Genomic DNA, 23,915 nt, shown 5'->3' with positions numbered 1-23,915 from the left:
CTGGAAGAGACTTTAAGAATTAAAGACTCTGATTGCAAAGGATAACCAATCTTTATCTGTTTAGGTAGCCATGATGATAAGATATAGAAGTGCAAATGTTCTCACTGTGAACATGGCTTGAAATTTTAATAATAAAATTTATAAGATTCTACTGAAAGACAGACTGTAGTTGCAAAATGATAGGTTTGAGCAAATCATGACATACTGGATGCAATTATCTCTATTTTAAAAATACCATCTTCTGTGAATATTTTAAATGCTTGGATTAATCTGAAAGCTGCTTCTTGACAGAATGCTGAAGATTTGTATAGTTCAGCTACATATGAATATTACATAAAGAAGTTCTGTTATTCCTGGGAGATTTTGACTTTACTGTATATTCTTTTGTGGGATGATTTCCCTACATTTTCATTTGAATTTTCTTTCATTTGGACCATTTCCTTTGTGTACAAAGTAGGATGTTTTGAGTATTTTGGAAGTATTTTAAGTTCAGCTCTTTGAATTTTGGAACACTTTATAGATAGATGCTCAGTTCAGGTTGCCCTCAAGTTACAACTATTAGTGACTGTTGAAAGTTACACTGGCACTGAAAAATGAGACTTACAACCAGTCCTCCTCACACTTAAAACTGTCGTGGTACCCCCATGGTCACATGATCAAAATGTGTGGGCTTGGCAACTGATATTTATTCACAGTGGTTGCAGTGTTCTGTGGTTGTATGGTTGCCATTTGCAGCCACTCTAGCCAGTTTCCAAAAGCAAAATTTATTGGGGAAGTTGGTTTTGCTTAATAAAAACATGATTTATTTAACAGCTGCAGTGAATCAGTTGAATTGTGGCAAAAAAGGTTTTAAAATCAGGTGTGAGTCACATAACAATCACTATAGCAGCAGAAATTCTGGATCCAATTGTCATAAGTTGAGGACTAATTGTATGGACTTTCAAAATAGACTGTTTCACTTAGAGATGTTTTTAACACTATTCAAAAGTTTTCTTGTTTTGCTGAAAGTAGCAGTTTATTTATTGGGAAAATAAATACTACCCTGTATGTAGATGTCATATTACTCATTAAAGAAAGCAAGATGGGTCATTTCATTCTGTTATACTTGATCTAATAAACTGAAATATGCTCAAGCTATTTGTGAATACAATTCTTTCATCTATTCACACTGGTACTAGAAAAAAAGCAGGAAGTAATAATGGCTTCCTTTTTCTCTTTGTTTGAACTGTGAAACTGTAGTTGCCAGCCTTCAACAAAGTACATAATCTGTAACCATATGGCACCGAATTAAGATTCTGGCTTAATAAAGTTGCTTGATATAGTTTTCTGATTCAGGTAAATTGACCATTATCTGCATTCATCTTACTATAGCTAGAATCGTCCACGATTGTGCTGGAATCATTGATTGAAGTGGGTATTTAATGTCTCATTTTGATCCATCCTATTTTTGAGGCCTAATACAGAAATAATGTGCTGTCAAGTAAAAAGAGAGAGAAAAAGTGTGTGTGATTGGAACCATGATTGCTCTCTAGCATCTTGAGAATGCCTGCTCACTACTATTGAAGGGTATATCTCCTAGAAAAACATTAAAATAGTATTTGACAGCAAATGACCTTGGTCAGGTACTTTATCACTGGTGAGAATCATAGTCTGAGCTTAGGTAATAGTTGTCTGTTGAACGTCCCAAATGACTTCCTTCCTTCCTTCCTTCCTTCCTTCCTTCCTTCCTTCCTTCCTTCCTTCCTTCCTTCCTTCCTTCCTTCCTTCCTTCCTTCCTCCCTCCCTCCCTCCCTCCCTCCCTCCCTCCCTTCCTGTTGTTCTAATACGTGTACTGAAGAACAGATAGTTTAACAAGAGTTGTATCTTTACTATGAATAATAATAAGAGATGGCAAACCTAATTCCCTACATGAACAATTAGAGTGAGCTGTGAGCCTTTCGGAACCAGTCCACAGAAGGGGTGGGCGCATTCCCATTTGCATGAGTGAGCGTGTGGGCACTCCATTTGCACAAGTGTAGGGCACAAATGCCTGCCACTTGTGCAAATGAACTGAGTGCCCGCGTGCTTGCCGCCACTGGCCTGGAACCATCCCCGCGCATTTGCAAAGTCAGAAAGTTTGGGGAACTCTGGTTTAGAAGGCAAACACTTTCAGAGTCATTGCTGAAATGTTTAAAAGACAACCTTTATTCAAACTAGAAATAAAGAGGTTAAAGAGCCCTAAAAGAAAGAGAAGGAAATCATGTGATTGAAATACATCACCGGGAGTAAGATTTGCTTATATTTTCTGTACCAAGTTGGAAGGTCTAAACTCCCAATTACTTATACTAAGTACATTAATGCGAAAATTATGCTATCTAACTGGTTATGTGAAGCTTAATTAAATTGATTAAAAAAATATCCACCATGATACTGTCTATATCTAGGCAGACCGATACAATCTTTCTAGGTTTCAGATAGTGATCTTTCTTATTCCTACTTTGAGAGTCGGGGGGGTTAAATTTAGAGTCCTATGTGCAAAGAATGTGCGTACTATTGATGGTTGATCTTGTGAATAATAACCACAGGACAGTGTTAAGTCACTCATCTTTACATTTCTAGTTAAGATGGAAAAAATAAGCCTTTTCATTTATTGTTTGGCAGGAATATTGCTGTGATAGCACATTTAAATGTAGGAAGTATCTGTAGCTGATTGCTCTATGAACAAAGATTAATAAATTCCAGTCCTAGAAATGCTAGTTAACTTGTGAATAACAAAAAGACAGGACAGATAACGATATTTAGACTAACATATCCTCATATGAGCTTTCTACCTGGAGTATACTTCTGTTGGTTTTATATTTTCACTGTATCTTTTGAGTTAGATTAAAATGGGCAATAAAAAACATGAAGCTCTGTGATTAATATACACATCTTATAAATGTACACAGAATTTTTGAATATGTAACTTGATAAAACTATATATTTCAAAGATTAATACTGTTTGGAAAGCAGCTATATACATCACCCCATAATTGTAACTTGTTAGTGCATGTTCTGATTCCTACTGTTGCTGTAGCCTTTTCTCAGTCACTACTCATATACATGTGAATTTATTATCAGACTGAATCCATACCTACTTGTACATTGTTTGTCTCTGATAGTTCTCTATTAGATTGGATTTTAGAAATATTGGCATTATAGCAGAGTTTAATGTGTATGCTTTTCAAATGAAATTGTTACATCTTGAGTTTTAAAAATTACCTGAAGAATCTTGACAAGAAGTAAAACTGCAGTGTAAAGCTAAACTTACTGGTATATATGCACATGCTTGAAATGAGATTGCAACCAATAAATTTCTAATTTAGTTATTTTTAGTATATTAAAATGAAGCCAAAACATTCTAATGTTTTTCCTTTGCCCTGTATTTTCTCATTACTTGTCAAGGATTTGAAAAAAATCTAGTGAAGATCAATATTGCTGTTAACTTCACAGTATTGCTACACTCTGAATTCTTTCAATTTAATAGTAAATATACTGCTCAAAAAAATAAAGGGAACACAAAAACAAAATATCCTAGATCTGAATGAATGAAATATTCTTATTAAATACTTCGTTCATTACATAGTTGAATGTGCTGACAACAAAATCACACAAAAATTATCAGTGGAAATCAAATTTAGCAACCCATGGAGGTCTGGATTTGGAGTTACACTCAAAATTAAAGTGGAAAAAAACACTACAGGCTGATCCAACTTTGATGTAATGTCCTAAAAACAAGTCAAAATGAGGCTCAGTAGTGTGTGTGGCCTCCATGTGCCTGTACGACCTCCTTACAACGCCTGGGCATGCTTCTGATGAGGTGGCAGATGGTCTCCTGAGAGATCTCCTCCCACACCTGGACTAAAGCATTCCCCAACTCCTGGACAGTCTGTGGTGCAATGTGGCGTTGGTGGATGGAGTGAGACATGATGTCCCAGATGTGTTCAGTTGGATTCAGGTCTGGGGAACGGGCGGGCCAGGCCATAACTTCAATGTCTTCGTCTTGCAGGAACTGCTGACACACTCCAGCCATATGACGTCTAGCAATGTCTTGCATTAGGAGGAACCCAGGGCCAACCGCATCAGCATATGGTCTCACAAGGGATCTGAGGATCTCATCTCAGTACCTAATGGCAGTCAGGCTACCTCTGGTGAGCACATAGAGGGCTGTGCGGCCCCCTAAAGAAATGCCACCGCACACCGTTACTGACCCACTGCCAAACTGGTCATGCTGGAGGATGTTGCAGGTAGCAGAACGTTCTCCACCGCGTCTCCAGACCCTGTCACATCTGTCACATGCTCAGTGTGAACCTGCTTTCATCTGTGAAGAGCACAGGGTGCCAGTGGGGAATTTGCCACTCTTGGTGTTCTCTGGCAAATGCCAAACATCCTGCAGGGTGTTGGGTTGTAAGCACAACCCCCACCTGTGGACATCGGGCCCTCATACCACCCTCATGGAGTCTGTTTCTGACTGTTTGAGTAGCCACATGCACATTTGTGGCCCACTGGAGGTCATTTTGCAGGGCTCTGGCAGTGCTCCTCCTGTCCCTCCTTGCACAAAGGTGGAGGTAGCGGTCCTGATGCTGGGTTGTTGCCCTCCTATGGCCTCCTCCATGTCTCCTGATATACTGGCCTGTTTCCTAGTAGTGCCTCCATGCTCTGGACACTACGCTGACAGACACAGCAAACCTTTTTGCCACAGCTCGCATTGATGTGCCATCCTGGATGAGCTGCACTACCTGAGCCATTTGTGTGGGTTGTAGACTCCGTCTCATGTTACCACTAGAGTGAAAGCACCGCCATCATTCAAAAGTGACCAAACCATCAGCCAGAAAGCATAGGAACTGAGAAGTGGTCTGTGGTCACCAACTGCAGAACCACTCCTTTATTGGGGATGTCTTGCTAACTGCCTCTGCTTTCCACCTGTTGTCTATTCCATTTGCACAACAGCATGTGAAATTGATTGTCAATCAGTATTGCTACCTAAGAGGACAGTTTGATTTCACAGAAGTGTGATTGAGTGTTCCCTTTATTTTTTTGAGCAGTGTATATACCTACATATACATATGCACACACTGTACATATAATCAGAAATTAATCCTTATATTTGTGGGATTTATTCTCATTATGTAATATACAAAATATATACTTTATTTAAGCTTCGTGTGCTTCATGTCAAGATGTCATATTCTTTGTAAAATGTTTCTAAATGTTAAAAAGCCAGAATATTTTAAACTACATTCTATTGTAGTTTAATACTATTATTTGTTTGCTGGAGAGTTGTCCATAAAAATGCTTGAAGAATAGAGTCTTAACCTACTTGAGATTTCTTTTTACAGGTGGACAATTTTTAGTGGAATTCAAATGCCCCTTATCATCTCTCTACATCGCTTCCATCCTTGAGATTCCCCAATGTTCTGTTACAGATTTTTTGAAATGAAAAGGAATCTGAAAGAGATTATACATTCATTTGATATTAGCAAGTTTGAAAATTCTCATCAGACCCCTACTTACCACTATGATTCTTACGTAGCTAATTTGTGAACCTGGCCATTTGGTTGGCCAGCCTGTCTTACTTAGAAATTGACATATAACTCTTAAGTCATAATGTAAAAACTGATACCAATAGCTGAATGATACTTATAGAATTTAAAAAAAATATATTATTTTTTTAAGTTGTGTCCAACTTTTCACAACCTCATAGATCAGGGGTGTCAAACTTACGACGACACATTGTCTTCACATGATATATCGCAACTTTCTCCCCCTTTGCTAATCCAGGGTGGGTGTGGCTGGCGTATGATGCATCCGGCCTGCAGCCTGCGAGTTTGACACCCTGTCATAGATCATACATGCTAGATCCTCCTGCCCAAATTCAAAAGAAGAAAAGCACACCTATATATGGGTTATACGCTAGTAACTTTGGAAAGTAATGTCATGTTTCTTGCATTTCAAATTCTGGCCAGCTGGTTTGGGTCCTTGGAATAAAATTATACTTTCACTGCTTTTATTCTGCTTTCTTGTTTGCAAATTATTGGACCAGGGGGAATAAAGGGTTGGTGGTGGTTAGATATGGTGTTCATCATAGCACTACTTTTTCTCCTGATAACAGTTCCATGGACATACTAATGTACAGTAAGAACTGCTAAGGTTAAGGAACAAGTATTGAGGAAGGGGAGTCCATATAATGCAGTGCTAAGATGTTGAGATAGGTTTGAGGAAAGCCAGGTTTACGATCACCTTCAATCACAAAAACCCACTGTGTGACCCAGGTCCAATGACTTTCTCCCATTGAAGTTATCTCAGGACAAGGATAAAATGGACAGGAATCCTTTCATAAGATGATCCCAAAGCTTGGAAGAAAGATGATACATGCATATATAAATAAATGTACCCAAGTGTGCACATTTTTCACTTATGAAATATTTATTGTACAGTAATGTTCAACTACGTGTGAATTTTTTAGAACACAGTTTTGTCTGTACGGAGAAATGATTTTCCATTTTCAAAAATATTTTTTTGAGAATTATTAGCTTTTTATGTGGACATCTATTTTTCTCTAGTATTCCTTTTCCTTTTAATTGATATATTTCAACTTGGGTAACACTGCTCTTTTCTGGCTATCATGAACTAACTTTCTCTGAGAAAAATTAGTCAATTTGATCAGAAACACAACCTTGGAAATTTATTATTGGTATTAGTTTGGAAACATGATTTTTTTCCCTTCTCTTCTGTGGATCTTTTAAAAACATGTTCTAGAATAAAAATATATTCTTATTCATCTCATGGCTTCTTTAAACAGAGGTGGGGCGTTGGTTCTTACCTGATACGCTTCTTTTCGTAGAGCTGTTGAGAGTGTCCAGGTTGGGAGGAGCTCCAGTCTCGGCTCTCACAGGCTGAGCTTGAGATTGAGGCACGCCTCTCACCATCACGTGGTCCTCCGGGCGCGCCCCAGTTTTGCGAAGACGAGAAGGAAGGTCCTGTTCTCATCTTACTCAGGAAAAAAATATTAGTTTGCTCGGTCGAACAGCAGGGTTTCCCACCAGACGGCCTACGGGTGGGGCTGGACACTCTCAACAGCTCTACGAAAAGAAGCGTATCAGGTAAGAACCAACGCCCCTTTTCCATAGAGCTGTCTCGAGTGTCCAGGTTGGGACATACCAAAGCTTGGCTAGTCCTGCGGGCGGGCTCCCGTCTGGAATGGGACCTCTCCTGGAACCCTGATGACCCGCTGGAGGGCACGCCCAACAGGAGAACCCCTCGGAGGTTGGAATGCCTCAACGAGAGGGCCTGATGAAGGAGACGGGGCTGTCTAAAGGTAGCCCTGCCGGGATGCCACGGATGCTTACTGAGACCGTGGGGCAAGGAGACTAGGTAGAGCGGCCAAAACCTTGTTAGGGACCCGACGAGGAGCCGGGCAGAGGCGAGGATGGAAGTTCCCCTGAGAAGACTTAGCCAGAGTGAGGGAGGCGCCCTCAATAACCGGAGGGTCACCGTTGCGAGGGTGGTGATGGGACGCCCTAGGGTGTTATGGGATAGACCCTGTTGGGAACCCCCTGAGAGAACTCCAGGTCAGAGTGATGGAGGGGAGGCGTAAGGAGTTCCCAAACTGTGACCTGTGCTAGTGGGGACCAAGTTTGGTTCCGCCCAGAGCGAGGCGGTCGGCCCTGCTCAAGAGCCAACTGACCGAGGACCGCCCAGAGGGAACTAAGGGTAGTAGTGAGGACCAGGGCAAGGGGTCCGTGTATCTGGATTATGAGGCTGTGGGCGGGGGCCCAGAGAAGGAACCCCAGCTAACATGGGGTGGGGATAAATGTGTTGCCAGCCAGATGCCCTGGGGCAAGGTGAGGAGGACAAGGGTGCTCCAGACTATGAGCCTGCGTCCGGGAGCCGTATGGTCTACCGGGAGTCTTGGTATGGAGAGGTAAGGCAGATATGAGGATTAGGCTTCCCAACGGTTTGGGCAAGGCTGAAGAGAAGAGATTTTGCAGGAGTTAAGTGTCAGAGTGGGGCCAGACTAGGCGAGAAGCCTGAAGAGGATTGGCTTTCTCGCTCTCCTTCTCCTCGTTTTTATATTTGTTTCTTTCTTTCTTTCTTTCTTTTTTTTTTTTTTTTTTTTGGAGGGGCAGCCACCTGGGGGCGACTGCATTATCGGGAGCAGCGGAGCGAACCTCTCCCGGATCCCGGGAGGGCTTCCTGGACGAGGTGCCTCCGGACCTGTCTGGTTCCGATCGGTCAGGAGGCCTGTAGGGAGATGATTGGTAGTACCTGGGGAAGGAGGAAGAGCGGGAAGAACCTTGGCGAGAAGAGGGAGAGGAACCTCTGAAATCAGACCTCCTAGCAAGAGAAGGGAGATATTTGCGCTTGTTGCGGGTCTCGGCCAGGAATGGGTCGAGAACCGGTCCAAATAGCTTCCCCCCAGAGATGGGGGCTGATGCTAGCTTAGCCTTGTTTTTTACGTCCGCCTGCCAGTGGCGGAGCCAGAGAAGGCGACGGGCAGTAACCTGGGACGAGATGGCCCTGGTGGAGAATTTTGCAGCCTGGAAGGTGGCGTCTGCAGAGAACTCGGCTGCGGCCAGGATCTTGGCAATATCCTGGTGCGCTCTGAGATTAGCTGCGGGGACGTGCTGCTTGAGCCACTTGATGGAGGTTCTGGTGAAAAAAGACGCGGCCGTGGAGGCCCTGACCGCCCAGGCATCAGAGAGATGAGCGCGGCGCAGGGCCAGTTCAGCTCGTTTGTCCTCGGGCTGGAGAGCTTCGAGGACTCGCTGGGAGTTGAGCGGGAGGCCAGACCTACTACGGGCTCGTCCACAGGGGGGATCGAGCAAGGTAGAGAACTGCGGTTCAAGATTGAAAAACCGCTTGTCCTGGGCGTTGGGAGGAGGAGGAGGCCCCGAGGAGGCTAGCTGCCTTGAGACCATGTCAGAGAATATGGGTGGGACAGGAATCACTTCGGTTTCCACCACAGGCTGGGAGAAAATGGAGTCGGGAGGAACCCCGATGCCGCTGGGTTGGGTGGGGGGAGGGTTCAGGCCCGAGGTATTCCTGGCCTTGAACAGGAGGGACCTAAATAGATGTGGTTTAAACAGCCCCAGAAACGCGGGCTGGCCTGGAGAGAGGCCCTCGTCCTCCGACATGTCCCCTTCTGGGGGCCTGCTCCCGAGAGGAGTTCACTGTCTACGACAGACCCCAATTCGAGATCCTCCTCGTCCCCAAAGAGGGTAGGGTCCCCGAGTTCCTGGGCCTCCATCTCCTCCATCTCCAAGGGCAGGGTCAAGTCCCGTGGAGAGCTACCTGACCATGCGAAGTTGCTGATCCTCGAGCCTCGGGGCCTCAGGCCTAGGGGCCAGACCGGTCAGCTGCTGAAACTGTTGTGCTATCCCGTGCCGGATGGCCAGCTCCATCGCTCGTTTGAGATTTTCGGGATTTCCACCGTGGGGGGTGGGTGAGGCTCCTCCGGGCGCAGACCTGCAGCAGCGGGGGGGAAGGTGGCCTCAGGGGCCTGTCCAGGCTGCGATGAAGAGGCAGAAGCAGGGGAGGAGGGAGGAGGTAGAGGGAGTGGGATTGGAAGGGTCCAGAGGCACAGAGCTTGACTCCTTAGAGAGTCTGTCAATCTCCTTTTCAAGGGCCCTGTGTCGCCTAAGGGCATCCCTTTGAGAGGCTTTGGATGTTTCCTGTGCTTGTTTGCGCAGGTGGTGAGACTTAGCCTTGGCCTTCAGTGAAGTGCCACGAGATGCATTGTCGTCTGCCATCTGGAGAGGAGAAAGGAGGAAAAGTTCTTGATTAACGTGAGGCGATTAACAAGGCTGGACACAGCCTAAGCAGGGCGGAAACTCAGTACTGCGTTTACCCCCTAGGTCAAGGACAACAGAGGTGCTTTGCACGTTGTTGAGAAGTAGGGCCTAGCCCAGAAGCCAATTGCCAAAGATGGACGCCAAAAACCGCCCCTGCCGGGCGGACCGGGGAAGGGGATGGCGGAGCTGCTACCTCCCTTGCTGGGGAGAGACTGTGTAGCCAGTAGACTCCTATATCTGAGGAGTACCAAGGCAGGATTGCAAGGTACCATCAGGGATTTGGACTTTCCAAGGATCTGCCCAGGAATCAAACACAATGCGGCCTGCAGGTAGGCCTCGAGCAGTGGCAGGCGTCCCTGGGGCTACCAACCAAAAATTTTAAAGTAAAGTGCCATCACGGGTCCTCGGACAGTTGCACATTTGGATGCGGCCTACGTAGAGGCCGGGTATCCTAGCGCACGTTTCGCACCCCCCTTTTGATCAAAAAAATTTTTTTGTATTTAAAATAGGAGGCTGTTGCACAGCAGGGCCTAGCCCAGAAGCCAATTAGCCAAAAGTTGAACGCCAGGCAGCTACCCCTGCCGGACGGACCGGGGAAGGGGATGGCAGAGCTGCTAACTCGCCTGCTGGGGGAAGGGCTACAGAGCCAACTAACCCTGGTTAGCCTGATAGAAACTAAGTGCAAACAGGCAAGGATATAGGCAGTCCGGAGTCTGCCTATAAAACCTTAAGAAAAACCCTGTTATAGGCCTCTGAAAAATGGCGCCCGGCCATGCGGCCACACACAAGATGGCGGCGACTCCTGCCACTCCCAAGATGGCTGACGCCACAGGAGCCCAAAATGGAGGGCGCAATGACGAGGCAATCCCCAGCGGCGGCTATCACCCAGGAGAAGTTAAAAAGGCCCAGAGGCCACAAAGAAGTACCTGGGAGAGGCAGGGAAGCATCTCCTTGGGTTAGAGGGCGTTCGTGGGGGAAACGGCCAAAGAACAAAAACAGGCAGGAAAGAAAGCGATGCAGCTTCGCACGGAGCGAAAAGGCAGCAATCGGAGGGGGAGGCAGCGCTCGAGCGCTGGATTCTCCCTTAAAAGGATAGTGAAACAATTCCCCTTAGAAGAAAAAGGCTCCCTAGGGAGCTCAAACCTCAGTTTCCTGCGCTGTCTGAGAGTCCAAGTTGATCAAAAAAAAAAAGAAAACACGAGGTGCTAGAACGACCAGGAGCAAAAGGAAAACCAGCCTGACTGCCACGAGGCTGAGCAAAAAACTGGGGCGCGCCCGGAGGACCACGTGATGGTGAGAGGCGTGCCTCAATCTCAAGCTCAGCCTGTGAGAGCCGAGACTGGAGCTCCTCCCAACCTGGACACTCGAGACAGCTCTATGGAAAAGATTTTTTTTTTCATTTTTGGGGAAGTATCAGGATTTTTCTTTAAAATACTATTGGAAAAGGAACGTGAACTTGTGAAGATACCTGTCTTGCTTACAATTAATGTCTTTATTTACAGGATTATGCCTTTGATATCCATGCCATTATACAATGTTTGATGAGTGTATTTATTTTGAGGTGTAAGAGTTTGATATATTGGATGAAAAATACCTCAGTTTTTCTTAAGAATGGTAATTTTACATTTATTTTGTATTCACTCCTATTTTGCGTTTCTTTGAAAAAACTGATTGAGTATAACTAAATGTAGTATAGGATAATGCATTAAATCATACTGAATGTGCTTCTGAAATGTGTACCGTGTTTCTCATATAATAAGGCCGGGTCTTATTTTTTTTTGAGCCCCGAAAAAATGGCTAGGCTGTCTTTTCGGGGGTGACTTAATTCCCCTCCCCTTGCATCTTCGGGCGGGCGGCGACGGCTTGGATGTTGACCTCGGCGTTGGTGGGGCACTTCATATCGGGGTCAACGCAGGCAGCACCATAACCAGTTGTGCAACAAAAGTATTTCCTAACGGCAAGCCCCCCCTCATTCCCCCCCATTTTGCAAGTTTTAATATAGGCCTTAATTTGGGGGGAGGGGTTTAATTTCATTTCATGCCTATAAAACATGCTGGGACTTCCTATTGGGGGAGGCCGTATTGTTGGAGAAACAGGGTAGTTATGTCATAGAGTTAAATTATTTAGCAAGAAACTTAATTCAGACAACTTAACAGTAGTACAGATATTCCTCATTTAGCAACTGCCTTGTTCAGTGACCATCCGTAGTTACGACTGTGGTGAAAAAGTAACTTAATGACCAATCTTTGTATTTGCAAACTTTACAGGTCTATACAGCAAAGGAAAGCTGATGTAAGATCATAAGTTGCTTTTGATAGCAAAAGGGGTGGCATCATAAATTTAATAAATTTCATAAGTTTTACTTATTATTTTATTTTATGACTTACTAGTCCCAATTATGGTAGCTAAATGAGAGCTACCTCTACTTTCCCTCGCCTCCCAAAGTTTTATGTACAAAGTCACCATTTAACATTTTGTTCAGACATCATAAGAATATTATGACTTTGTGGATGGCTAGTTTCTAAAAGTGTTGAAGGATCCAAAAAATGGCCCAATTTCTCATGTTGTTTGAAAAACACAATCATAATTTAGGTATTATGACTTTTATGTTGAAAAATTATGGAAACAGGCTTAGTAATATCTGAAAATAAGAGTTTAAAGATCTTAATAGCTAGATACTCTTTATTTCATTAGTATCAGGAATGTTTTTGTGTTAGAGACTGCAGTGGCTCATAAATAAATATAGGAATATAAATAGAAAATGCAAGATGTACATTTTAGAAATAAGGGTTTTCTGTGGCTGAATCTTTTTGCACGTAATAAAACTGCCAGATTACACAGGATTATACATAGGTTTTATTGTGTGAATTCTAAACTGTTAAGGTTGTTGGCTGAGTATGTTGTTAATGTTTGTTATTGTGTGGCCAAGCTCAAGGTTATTTTCAAAACCTAGCCTGAACCATTGTTCTTATAAGGTTTAGGATTAGCCCACTCACAGTAATTAAATAGCAATAGTTTATCTGCTAAAAGTCTTGGAATGTATTCATTCACTGTACCTAATAATTAGAAGGCCTGATATATCAAATATTGAATTCAGCTTCATAGACGTGAAGTAGATTTCAAACAATAAATTGCGTTTTATACAACTTTCTATTGCTTTGTCCTGTTTGGGATTTAAATGCTGCATCTTAAAATCCATCAAATAAAATTTGCTCATGAAAAACATGTTCTTGACACTTGCCAATTAGACTGGGAATTAAAGGCTGCTTACATTAGTTCTTTCCTAAAAGTCTGATCCATATGTACTTTGAAGGACTGGCGAGGGAATGCCGAAGAAGAGAAAATTGCCTTTTCCAAAAAGATATAAATAGGAGGTTATTTTACAGTCAAGCCCTAACTATGCAGCATTAATCTATATTGTGTTTTTTATTTTTTTAAATAAATGAGCTGACAGAATTGAAGTAGTTAAGTTCAGATGAGAACTTTCAATCCACCAGTTCTCATCAGTTCCAGTCAGTCTGATCAGGGGTCAGCAATTATGAAAATTAACATCTGGGCGGGGGGGGGGGTATATGTTTGACTCTTCTTCCATAAATATTGTCCTTACAGATTCAGCTTTTGAAGTTTTAAGAAAGGATTTTATAACTTAAATCTTACTATTTCCTTCCCATCTAGCAAATTCTGAGTTTGAAGTTTCTGTGTCTGCAAGAAATATCCGAAGGTTACTGAGTTTCCAGCGGTACTTGAGATCTTCCCGTTTCTTCCGGGGTATTACTCTTCCAAATTCTTCAAACATTTTAGATGATGATTACAATGGACAAGCTAAGGTTTGTTTTTGCAGCTATCTTGTAACTTTGCTCTAAAAGAAATAGTAACTTTTATTAGGTGTTCAAGTAAATAAATAATTTTTATTAACAATTGATATATGTTCCAGACTTGTAGAAGTGAAATTTCTGTTTATCTTTTCCCTCTGCAATTTGCCAGTTCTCATCAATGTAGATAATATACATTGTATTTTTTTAAAAAATCTATAATTAAAAACAAGTAATCATAACTAAAACACTGAAAGTCAGGACTAACAAGAAGTCAGTGTAATAAAATATGGATAATGCATAAACTTAGGAGAAAGCTGTCTAGTAAACCATGTTTAAATATTTTCCTGAAGACCAGCAAGGATCGCTAGCCTGATTGCTGTCAGGCTATTCCAAAGCACAGCCAATGCAACAGAGAAGCAACACCTTCCTCTTCCAGTTGTGCCTAGAAAAGTATCGACATAGAAATAGATCTAACTAGGTGGCACGTGGAAAGCAGCGGGCAAAAGTTTTGTCCAAAGTAAGGTTCAGATGAGTCTGCTTTATTTTAGAAATAGTTAATCATTTTAATATTGATCTACTTAGGTATTCCACCCCCCACCCCCCAAAAAGATGTTCTGCTTCTATGAGAGGAAACTGTTAATGTAAGAAGGCAGTTGCACCCCAGCTGATCCATTAGTGGAGAACATGATTCCTTCTAGAATTTTTCAAGTCAAACAATGATGTGGTCTCAGACCAGGCACATTGTTGCTTTTATCTTCTGACTACTATTCCTTTCAGAATCTGTATAGATTTATAAAATTGCAGCACGGGTGATTCAGATATATAGCATTTAGAAAGAAGTGGTTCTTATTCCCAAATAAAATGTTGCTTTCTTTTGCTTTTCAGTGTATGCTAGAAAAAGTTGGGAACTGGAATTTTGATATCTTCCTTTTTGACAGGCTAACAAATGGTAAGATTTCATTTGTTACTTTGAAGATACTACTTTAAAAACTGAGCAATTGCTATATGTGTATATAAACTCATTTAGATTGTTGGGCTACCAAAATAGATTGACTAATATTTTACTTCTTTCAGATATGAAATCTGGTAACCTGGTAATTAGTTGAGTATTAGACTTATAGAGTTGGAAGTAAGTTTTGTCTTTAAACTTATGTTGGCATTTCTCGGTTTACATGCAGGGTTATAATAAGGGAGCGTGCACACATGATTGTCTCCATGTCCCTGTGTGGGACAAGCTGTTGAAAATGTGTTCATATGCATAATGAGAAAATGCTAAGGGAGTTTAAAAGCTTATTCAGTTAAACATTTCTAAAACAATTTATAGACTATTAAGTTAAAGGGAGGTTTAGACTTTAGAGAGTGTTGTTCATAGCTGAGGAATATCTCTATAGGGATTATATGGTAAGAAGTTTGTGGCTCAAGAGACTTGAAACAGCCAGTTCCTTCACTTTTTAAAATTCTGATCTCGTACTTTTTAAGGCAATCATGTATTAAGGGCCTGTGCAGAATGTTGTAATGCAGAAAGTTAAACTTGCATTCAGGTTTACATAACTACTTTGCATAAATACATTGTTTGCTTTATGCATTGTGTTCTGTATCAGTGATTTTCAAAGTTGGCAATTTTAAGATGTGTAGACTTCAAATTGCCATTGGCTAAAGTAATCAGCCAGTAATTCAGCCAATAAACAAATTGGGATGGGTGAGTTCTGAAAAAATGGTTGGAATAGATAATTTCAAAATGGTAGCAAATATGTGTAGGAGATTGCCTGTTTTGTGGTAAACTCTTAACTCTATTGAGAGAGAAATCAGATACAACTTCCAATTTTATCCTTGAAGGTAATTCTCAACTTACACATGTTTAGTTAGTCCTTTTTGTACTTGAGAAAGTAGGGAAGAATACTTTTCTGTTAAATTATTGTTTCAATATTTCCTAATTTTATTTTGCTAGATCAATAAGTGTCTCACATCAAGTTAACTGCTAACTCATCTGGTTCAGTATTAGTGACCCAAACTATCATTTAAAGGTAGTCCTTGATGTACAACCATTCATTTAGTTACAATGGCACTGAAAAATGTGATCTTTTTCACACAACTGTTGAAGCATTCCCACAATCACGTGATCAAAATTTAGATGCCTGGCAACTGGCATGTATTTGTGATGACTGCAGTGTCCTGGGGTTATACCTTTTGAGGCTTTCTGACAAGCAGAGTCAGTGGGGAAGCCTGATTCATTTAACAACTGTGTTACAGGTAGTCCTTGACTTACGACCACATTTGAGCCCAAAATTTCTGTTGCTAAGTGAAACATTTATTAAGTGAGTTTTGCTTCATTTCTTTCTTGCCACAATTGTTAATTGAACCACTGCAGTTGTTAATTTAGTAACCTGGTTGATAAGTGAATTTGGCTTCCCCATTGACTTGGCTTGTCAGAAGATCCCAAAAGAGGATCACGTAACCCTAGGACAACTGTCATAAATATGAACTAGTTGCCAAGCATTTGAATTTTGATCACCTGACTATGGGAATGCTGCAAAGGTTTTAAGTGTAAAAAAACGCTCCTTTTTTTCAGTGTCGTTGTAACTTCAAACGGTCACTAAATGAAACTGTTGTAAGTTGAAAAGCCTTGTGACCAACATGCAGTTATGGCCATTGCAGTGTCCTGCAGCCACCAAGTTTCAAAACTGGCTTCCAATAGCAGAATTAATGGTGATTGTAGAAGTGAAATTGAAAATTGTGGTCGCATGATTATTGTCACGGTGAGTCACGCAATGAGATTTTTCATCTAGCAACTGCAGCACATAGCAACAAAGTTGCCTGTCCCAATTATAGTTGGTAAACAAGGACTATCTGTAAAGGCATTGTTGAAAATTAATGGATTAATTTTACAATACTGGGTGATAGATTTCTGAATCACTTGATGACATGAAAGCACTAAAAATTAGAAGTCTTAATTAAAACATTGAGAACTATATTCTAGTTACATATACAAAGAAGAAATATATATGTTATGTATGACAGAATTATTTAAACAGACCTGTCTGCTTCCTATTAAACATGTTTTTTTTGTGTATGTGTATTTTTAGGAAACAGTTTGGTCACTTTAACCTTTCACCTGTTTAATCTTCATGGACTTATAGAATACTTCCAACTAGATACAATGAAGCTGCGCAGATTTTTAGGTAAAAACTTACTAAGTTCAAGCATTCCCATTAAACCTTTTCTTTAAATGCATTTCACTAATTTGCACAATTCTTTTTAATAAATTGAGAAAACTATCTATATTATGGATTGATAATACTTCATGAATATTGTCCAACGTGAGAAAAAAATACCTATAAAATAAGGAAACTAAACAAAAAAATGAGATAATTGTGTAGTCCTGGATGTTTTTATATAGTGATTTCCTACATGTGTGGCAATACATTTGGCAGATTTTACAGGTAAACTCATCCTATGAAGATTAAAAAAAATGATTTTTTTAAAAAGTAGTAGTTTGCAAACTATTACTGAGGAATTGGAAGGCAGAATGTATACCTTGTCTTTAGTGGTTATTAATAATGCGAGCAAGTAGATTACCTCTCTTCTGCCTTAACTGCAGAGCAATTCAAATTGCTGCAGGTACATTAAGGGTGGGTGACTGGCATTTTCCAGTACTGTAATACTGAAGTTGAAGTGATTAGAAAAACAGTAACACCCACAACGTAAGAAATCTGGATGTTTTGCAGCAGTTGTGCTACATAGTTCAAAATGAAACACTTTATTAGAAAGGGCTTTGTGCTAATGTTGCACTTAAATCTGCATATAAATGTATGTTGTACATTGGCATTCTCTGGTAATTTATTCACTGAAAAAATGCAGGATTATACAAGTCAAATAAATTAGGTAACTTATTGTAATGACCCAGAGTGTAACACAAACATAACAAAATCCAAAACGTAAATAAATGTCCTTTAATGCCTCCAACTTGGCCCCATTGTTCAATAATTCTCAGTTGGAGATAAAACGTACTCAAAAGTGGTCTTCAAAAGAAAACAATATAGTCAGAATTTAATGAGCAAATAGAGGTTAAAATAAAAACCAAACAAACTACAATGATGAAATTTCCACAACGGAACAGGAGAAGTATTTACCAAATTCAAGGAGATAACAAGGCATAGTCTGTTGGAAGGACGCCAACCAAGATAACCTCAAACCAAAATAAAACACACTTTGTCTCCAGCGTTTGCTAGAACGCAGGTCCAAACTCTTATGCAGTTCTCACCTGCAGCCCATGAAGAGGATCAAGGCCCTGTCCTCCTGAGTAGACCACGTCTCTCCCTTATCCTCTCCTCCCCGTGTGCCCTAGGATGGATAGGGGATGGGCCTGGGTCCTCCTCTGACTGTTCAGCTGGCCTCTGCCCTTCCCCAGCCTCCTCCACAACCTCCTGAGCCACACTTACACTCCCTGTCGGTTGTTCCTCCTCTCCCTCAGAGTCAGTCTGCACCAGGGGCATGACACTTATTAAGGCAAAAACTTCCTTGTGGTAGATACTGTACTTGGTGATTACATGAAACATTTGCAGCAATATGGAAACAGCTATTTTTTACAGTCTTCTGGGATATAACTGGTCTTTATGAATGCATTGAGATTTCCTGGTAATCTCTTGTCTGAAGATTTCCATGGCTCGTTGTGCTTTAATTTTTAAATCAGATTTTGGTTAGCTACCAAGTATAGCAAAACAATACATTCTTGATTATAACAAGTTAAAAAGATGTTTGAGGTATTTATTGTCAATGTGCATCCCCTGAATGTAAAAATATTTTTCTCTAACACTCCCCCAAATACAATCCTAATGAAATGTTATGTGATTCATAACTTGCTGTAAGGAGAAAAACACGCTTGCTTTTATGGGCATAAAGTCAACAGGGGAGCATTTCCAATAATCGATCTTCATTTCATCTTAAGTATTATCATTTTAGATTGATACTGGCAATGCTTTTCTACATTTTCTACATTTAATATGCCAGGCAATTTTCTGATTTTTTCCCCAATTTGAATTTTTAAAATGAATAGAAATCTTATTTTCTAGACATGAAAAGCACGTTTCGAAATCTCTGAATGTTTTAAAGGTTGCCGCCTTCATTTGAATTTTTGTGGTAAATCATTGTTGAAGTTTATCACATTTTATATTATATCGTCATTTTAATTGATATGAATCAAGAATGGAACGGAATATTTTGGGGTTATGTCTTTCCCCTTTTCCTCCACACATTAATACTTACTTTCATTTGTAGTAATGGTTCAAGAAGATTATCACAGCCACAACCCATACCACAATGCAGTTCATGCTGCTGATGTGACTCAGGCCATGCACTGTTATTTAAACGAACCCAAGGTAAAAGAAAAACCAGTCCTGTCATTAATAATTTTCATGCATTTATAACAAAATTGTTATTACAAAAAAATTGAGGAGTAGTGACATTAGTGACATTAAGCAAAGGTAATATAGAATGTAATTGTTTTATTAAGAGCTTGTTTTATGCCAGAGATTCTTTTTTGATACAATTTCCTACAGATATATTGAGTATACAGGTTGGAGTATCTGGAGTTATAGCTCAGTACAAATTGAGAGGGATCCAGTTGGGGAAAGTTCTTGTAATACTTTTGAAACTTATAAGAATGTTGAATCAGGATTGTATCAATTATGGGAGATTGCATATTTGTAAAGAAAAAACTAACAATACTCCTTATTGTTTCAATATTGCTAGCCGTACAATTAAAAAACAACAACAACCGAAGAATTCTATGGACTAACTAAAATTCAATCAACATGAGAAATAACTTGATGCCATGGTTAAACTCAGTTGGAAATGCTAGCTACATTTTTGGGAAGTATTAGTAATAGATATTCATATGGTCATAATTTATATATTACAGCTTTTCCAATCTCTAACTCCGTGGGATATTCTGCTCAGTTTAATTGCAGCTGCCACTCATGATTTGGATCATCCAGGTGTTAACCAGCCTTTTCTTATTAAAACAAACCATTATTTAGCAACTTTATACAAGGTAAGTAGAAGACGAAGATTTCTGTCCTTTAATGGGATCTGACTAGCAGTGATTGATCAGGAAAAGAATCTTGATATAGTACAGAGCTTGAGGAAAATGTCAAATCAGCAGGCAGTTGCTATTAAAAAAAGGCAGTCCCTGTTTGGAATTATTAGGAAAGGAGCTGAAAATAGAACTGTGGATATAATGCAACCCTTAAAAAATAAGGTTGCACTTGTTTTGTATAACTTTGATTATTGCATCTTATGAGGCAGTTTATTGTATAGTTTTAATCACTGTATCTTAAGAGAAAATGCAAAAAAGAACAACCAAAATAATTAATGTTAGTGTAGCCCAGTGCAAGGAAAAATTATAGCAACTGGGCTGTTCAGCTTAGAATATAAAGAATAAGGGGAGATATTATAAAAATTACATAAAATTATCATGGCATAGTTAATATGAAGAGAAAGGACATTTTCTCATTCAATGATAGCAGCCCAGACTATCTACTGAAACTGAATACAGGTAGATTGGACTGACATAAGGAGTTTGTGACATTTGGACAATTTTAAAAGGAACCTGGATAGATTTATGGAGAAACAATATTGTCAGTAGCTATTAATATTGATGTATATTTATTACTCTTGAATCAAGGGCAGCTTGTCTTACTGGCTATTGGGAGGTGAGAGGGGAGAAGGTGTGTCGCACACAGTCTAGGGTTGGTGATAAAGAATGTTGAAGTGAACTTACGAATTGATCTAATAACCTTTTTATGTTCTATTCAAAAGTATTAAAGTGTTTAATAAAAGAAAGGAACATATGATACACATTTTTTAAAAGAAGTGATCATTTCTGTGGAAATTTTTTTTTTTTGAAAATCCAAATACAAAAAAAAAATTGCCTAAAAGTTCCAGCACAAGGTGATAGTAGCAGATATATAATCAGTTTGGATACTTTAAAAAAAATCCTACTTAAATAAAATAGTTTTCATCATTATTCAAAAGTGAACAGAGAAGACATTTTGGTAATCCTAAACTTTACATGACAAGATCTCGCATCTGAACAGTTGCCTGCCTTTTCAGCTGTCAGCAAGACCAGGAAAGCGTGTTTTCACTGGAACAAAGCATGCTCTGGTTCTCATCTGGGCTATAAGGGAAATGCTATTCTTCAAGTTCAAAATCAACTGAATCTGCGTATTGGTGAAGCCAATAAAGAGAAGACAGGAAAGGAATGTGTAGTTGATAAAAGTGGCTGATTTATTCAGGAAATTAATAGGATTGTGTTCTGTTTGTTAAAAATCAGTATAACATGTTCATTGTTATATGTAGTTCAGCATTCAAATAATATATAATATTAATAATCTTTTATTTAATTTCAGAATACCTCAGTATTAGAAAATCACCACTGGCGATCTGCAGTGGGATTATTGAGAGAGTCTGGATTATTTGCACATATGTCACTAGAAAGCAGGTATTTATCAGATTTCCCCAAACCCATAATTTTTACAGAATGGAGAATACATTACAGAATAAAAGATTTAAAACAGATAAAATAATAAAAGGTAGTTGTATTTTTCTAAAATGCATTATAATTCTGAATGCAATTTTACGTTCCCATAAATAAAGCTAAATGCAGGTGGTTTTCACAATGATTACTCATTCAGAGAACATTCAAATTTGCATTGAACTAATGGTACTTAGGACTGATGTCTCAAAAGTTCCAACTGTCACAGCAATCCTCTAGTCTCATGATTGCAATCCAGCTGCGCAGCAACTCGCTCGCAAATACAGTGTCCCGTGATCACGCGACTGCCATTTGTGACTTTCAGTGCTTGCTTTGCACAAGCAGAATAAATGGAGAAATTGGCATGAGGTTACAAATGCTTAACAATCATGTGGGATATGCTTGTCAGTGGCAACCGAAAGTGCTGGAACTGCTGTTGCTAAATGGTTTGATCATGTCACACTTGAAACAGCAATTCCAGTCCCAATTGTTGTTGTTAACTGAGGACTATCTGTAAGAAAAATAAGTGAACCATAATTCTTCATTCATGGTACTTTCATCTATACTGTGATCATTTTTAATGATGTCGAAAGTTATAATCCAGATACCTTAGATGATTTGGATTAACTTTCCCAAACAGCATACATTTCCAAACACCTGGAAGGCACCTATAGACAGAATTTATTGATCTATAGAATGCAATCAGAAAAATGAACAGCACAAAACTGACTCCCAATGAAAGAAGCAACCAAAGCATACATGTCATGTAGCAAAATTTTGCTACTTTAGAGAAATAAATTTATCTTGATTATTTAACAAACAGTACAGATAAAGCTGTAAGAGTGCCCTGGAAATTTAAATAAAATGAGGGGTAATCAACTGGTGGCATATGTTCCTGTAGAACTGGCAATATAGAAGAACCTGGGCTGTGGTTTCTGTGGCACCCAATATCACAATGGTAGTATCTGGTTTCATACGTGTTTTCCTGTATTTTTCTTCAAGGACAACTGGGGTGGGGTGGGGGTGGGAGGTCTGGAATACACCTAAAGATCCAAGTTACATATTTGAATTACTAAATTTAAATTCTACGTTTTCCAAACATTGCAAATTCATAATCAGTGTTGAGCCGAATATTGTGTAATGATTCATGTTTACATTTACCTACTAATTATTGCTTTGGATTTCTTCTTATTATTTCCAATTTTAGGCAGCTGATGGAAAGCCAAATAGGGGCATTGATTCTCGCCACTGATATTAGTCGTCAGAATGAATATCTATCCCTGTTTCGTACCCATCTGGACAAAGAAGACTTATGCTTATTAGAGGAAGATCATCGGCATCTTGTCCTTCAGGTAACTTGCATGAATCTTAGGTGGAAAAGAAATTATGGTAAACAGTATCCTTGTAATATATGGTTTGAAAAAGTCCTAGTTCTTTACTTATAGTCTTTATAAAAATATAGTTTGTTGAGGCTGAAAGTTAAGGTCTCCTATTTGTTCCTTTTGCAAATGTAATACAACCGTATATGTTTTCCTATTCTGGCAGGACCATTTGATAGAAACGGATATCTCCTCAGTTTTTTAAATGTTCAAAAAACAGCAAGAATCTGCATTTTTCCAAACAAAAAACATTGCTATATATTTTTTTTGAAAAGGTTTTAACCTTTAACCTTTTTATAAGATCTTGTAGGAACAAACCAATGTCTTTTCAGTTTTAATGATTTAGCTTTGATTCAACAGGGAAGCAATTACGTAGAATCTGAAATCTTGCCACAGTTTCTGTTCTGAATTTAATGTGTATTGCTACAGAATTGATTTGACTTGACATTTTTGAACCTGTAAAGGCAAAATAGTGTAGTTATAAGTTAATAGGCAAGATGACTGCTACTTTTTTCTTTCAAATATTATTACATTGTTGCCATCTGACATTTCAGGTAAGAAAATCCAATCAGGTTGGTTTCAAAAACGAAGTCTTAAAACGGGACAATATTTAAAATACCTTTAAGGATTGCTATGTTTTATCAAAATAATAAACTTTAATTTATTATCAGAAGTACTGAAGGTTAATTGAACTGTACTAATGAATGATAATCACTCTCATTTATACTCATGTTTTTTTCTCCCACCTGTTTTCCTTCGAGCCTGTATGACTGGCATTTCTTCCCATAATAATTCCATGCATTTCTTCCTTTAGTTTGTTAATTTATCTTTGGTTCATTTTATCTCATTCTCTCTCAGAAATTATGTGCTATTAAAATAATGGAACACCGTGTTCTGTTTTAATTACAGAAAGTCTCTCTTCCACTGTTTCTTATATCCATTTTTATTGCAAATAGAATTTCATAGAATTTTATGGAAGGATAGTATTATATCAGTTCTCTACAAAGTGCAATATACATATAAAGTCACCCTGATGCTTAATTAATAATAATTAAAAAGATAGTTATTTAAAACTTGCTGTTAGACTACTTGTTTTAAAATAGTAAGAATTATGAATATTTCAATAACATTTCAGTGTACCATTGATACACTAATTTCTGTCTTTCATCTTGAATGGATTTCCTTCTCATGTGCATATTTGCCATACTCCAGTGTAATTAAATTCAAACTGTTAAATTTAGTGGTACATCTCAATTAACTCTATGTGGCCTACAGCTCTCATTACTCATTATCATTTACTTTGTCAGCTTTAACTTTTACTGTTATCTTGATTTTGGGATATTACATGGTAACTGTATGTTTAAACATGAATGCTAAG

At 39.3% G+C, this 23,915-nt stretch overlaps 1 protein-coding gene across 4 annotated transcripts in view; it reads left to right on the top strand.

Moving 5' to 3' along the window:
- Positions 1-23,915, top strand: part of PDE7A (phosphodiesterase 7A) — a 46,262-nt gene that overhangs the window by 15,348 nt on the left and 6,999 nt on the right. For 3 of the 4 annotated variants that reach the window (XM_087931313.1, XM_026706131.2, XM_087931311.1), the window contains 7 exons: positions 13,488-13,639; positions 14,513-14,576; positions 16,711-16,806; positions 18,902-19,002; positions 19,545-19,676; positions 21,034-21,125; positions 22,366-22,510. In XM_087931313.1, coding sequence (XP_087787439.1) covers positions 13,488-13,639; positions 14,513-14,576; positions 16,711-16,806; positions 18,902-19,002; positions 19,545-19,676; positions 21,034-21,125; positions 22,366-22,510 — 782 coding nt within the window. Of the gene's footprint in view, positions 1-11,319; positions 11,427-13,487; positions 13,640-14,512; positions 14,577-16,710; positions 16,807-18,901; positions 19,003-19,544; positions 19,677-21,033; positions 21,126-22,365; positions 22,511-23,915 lie in introns of those variants that run through there. The other variant, XM_026706132.2, reaches the window with a different exon arrangement.

The sequence above is a fragment of the Pseudonaja textilis genome, chromosome 3 (assembly GCF_049901715.1).
Source record: "Pseudonaja textilis isolate UNSWEBS1 chromosome 3, rPseTex1.2, whole genome shotgun sequence".
Classification (NCBI taxonomy): Eukaryota; Metazoa; Chordata; class Lepidosauria; order Squamata; family Elapidae; genus Pseudonaja; species Pseudonaja textilis.
The sequence above is the reverse complement of the archived record's forward strand: the minus strand, read 5'-3'. Positions and strand labels throughout refer to the sequence as shown.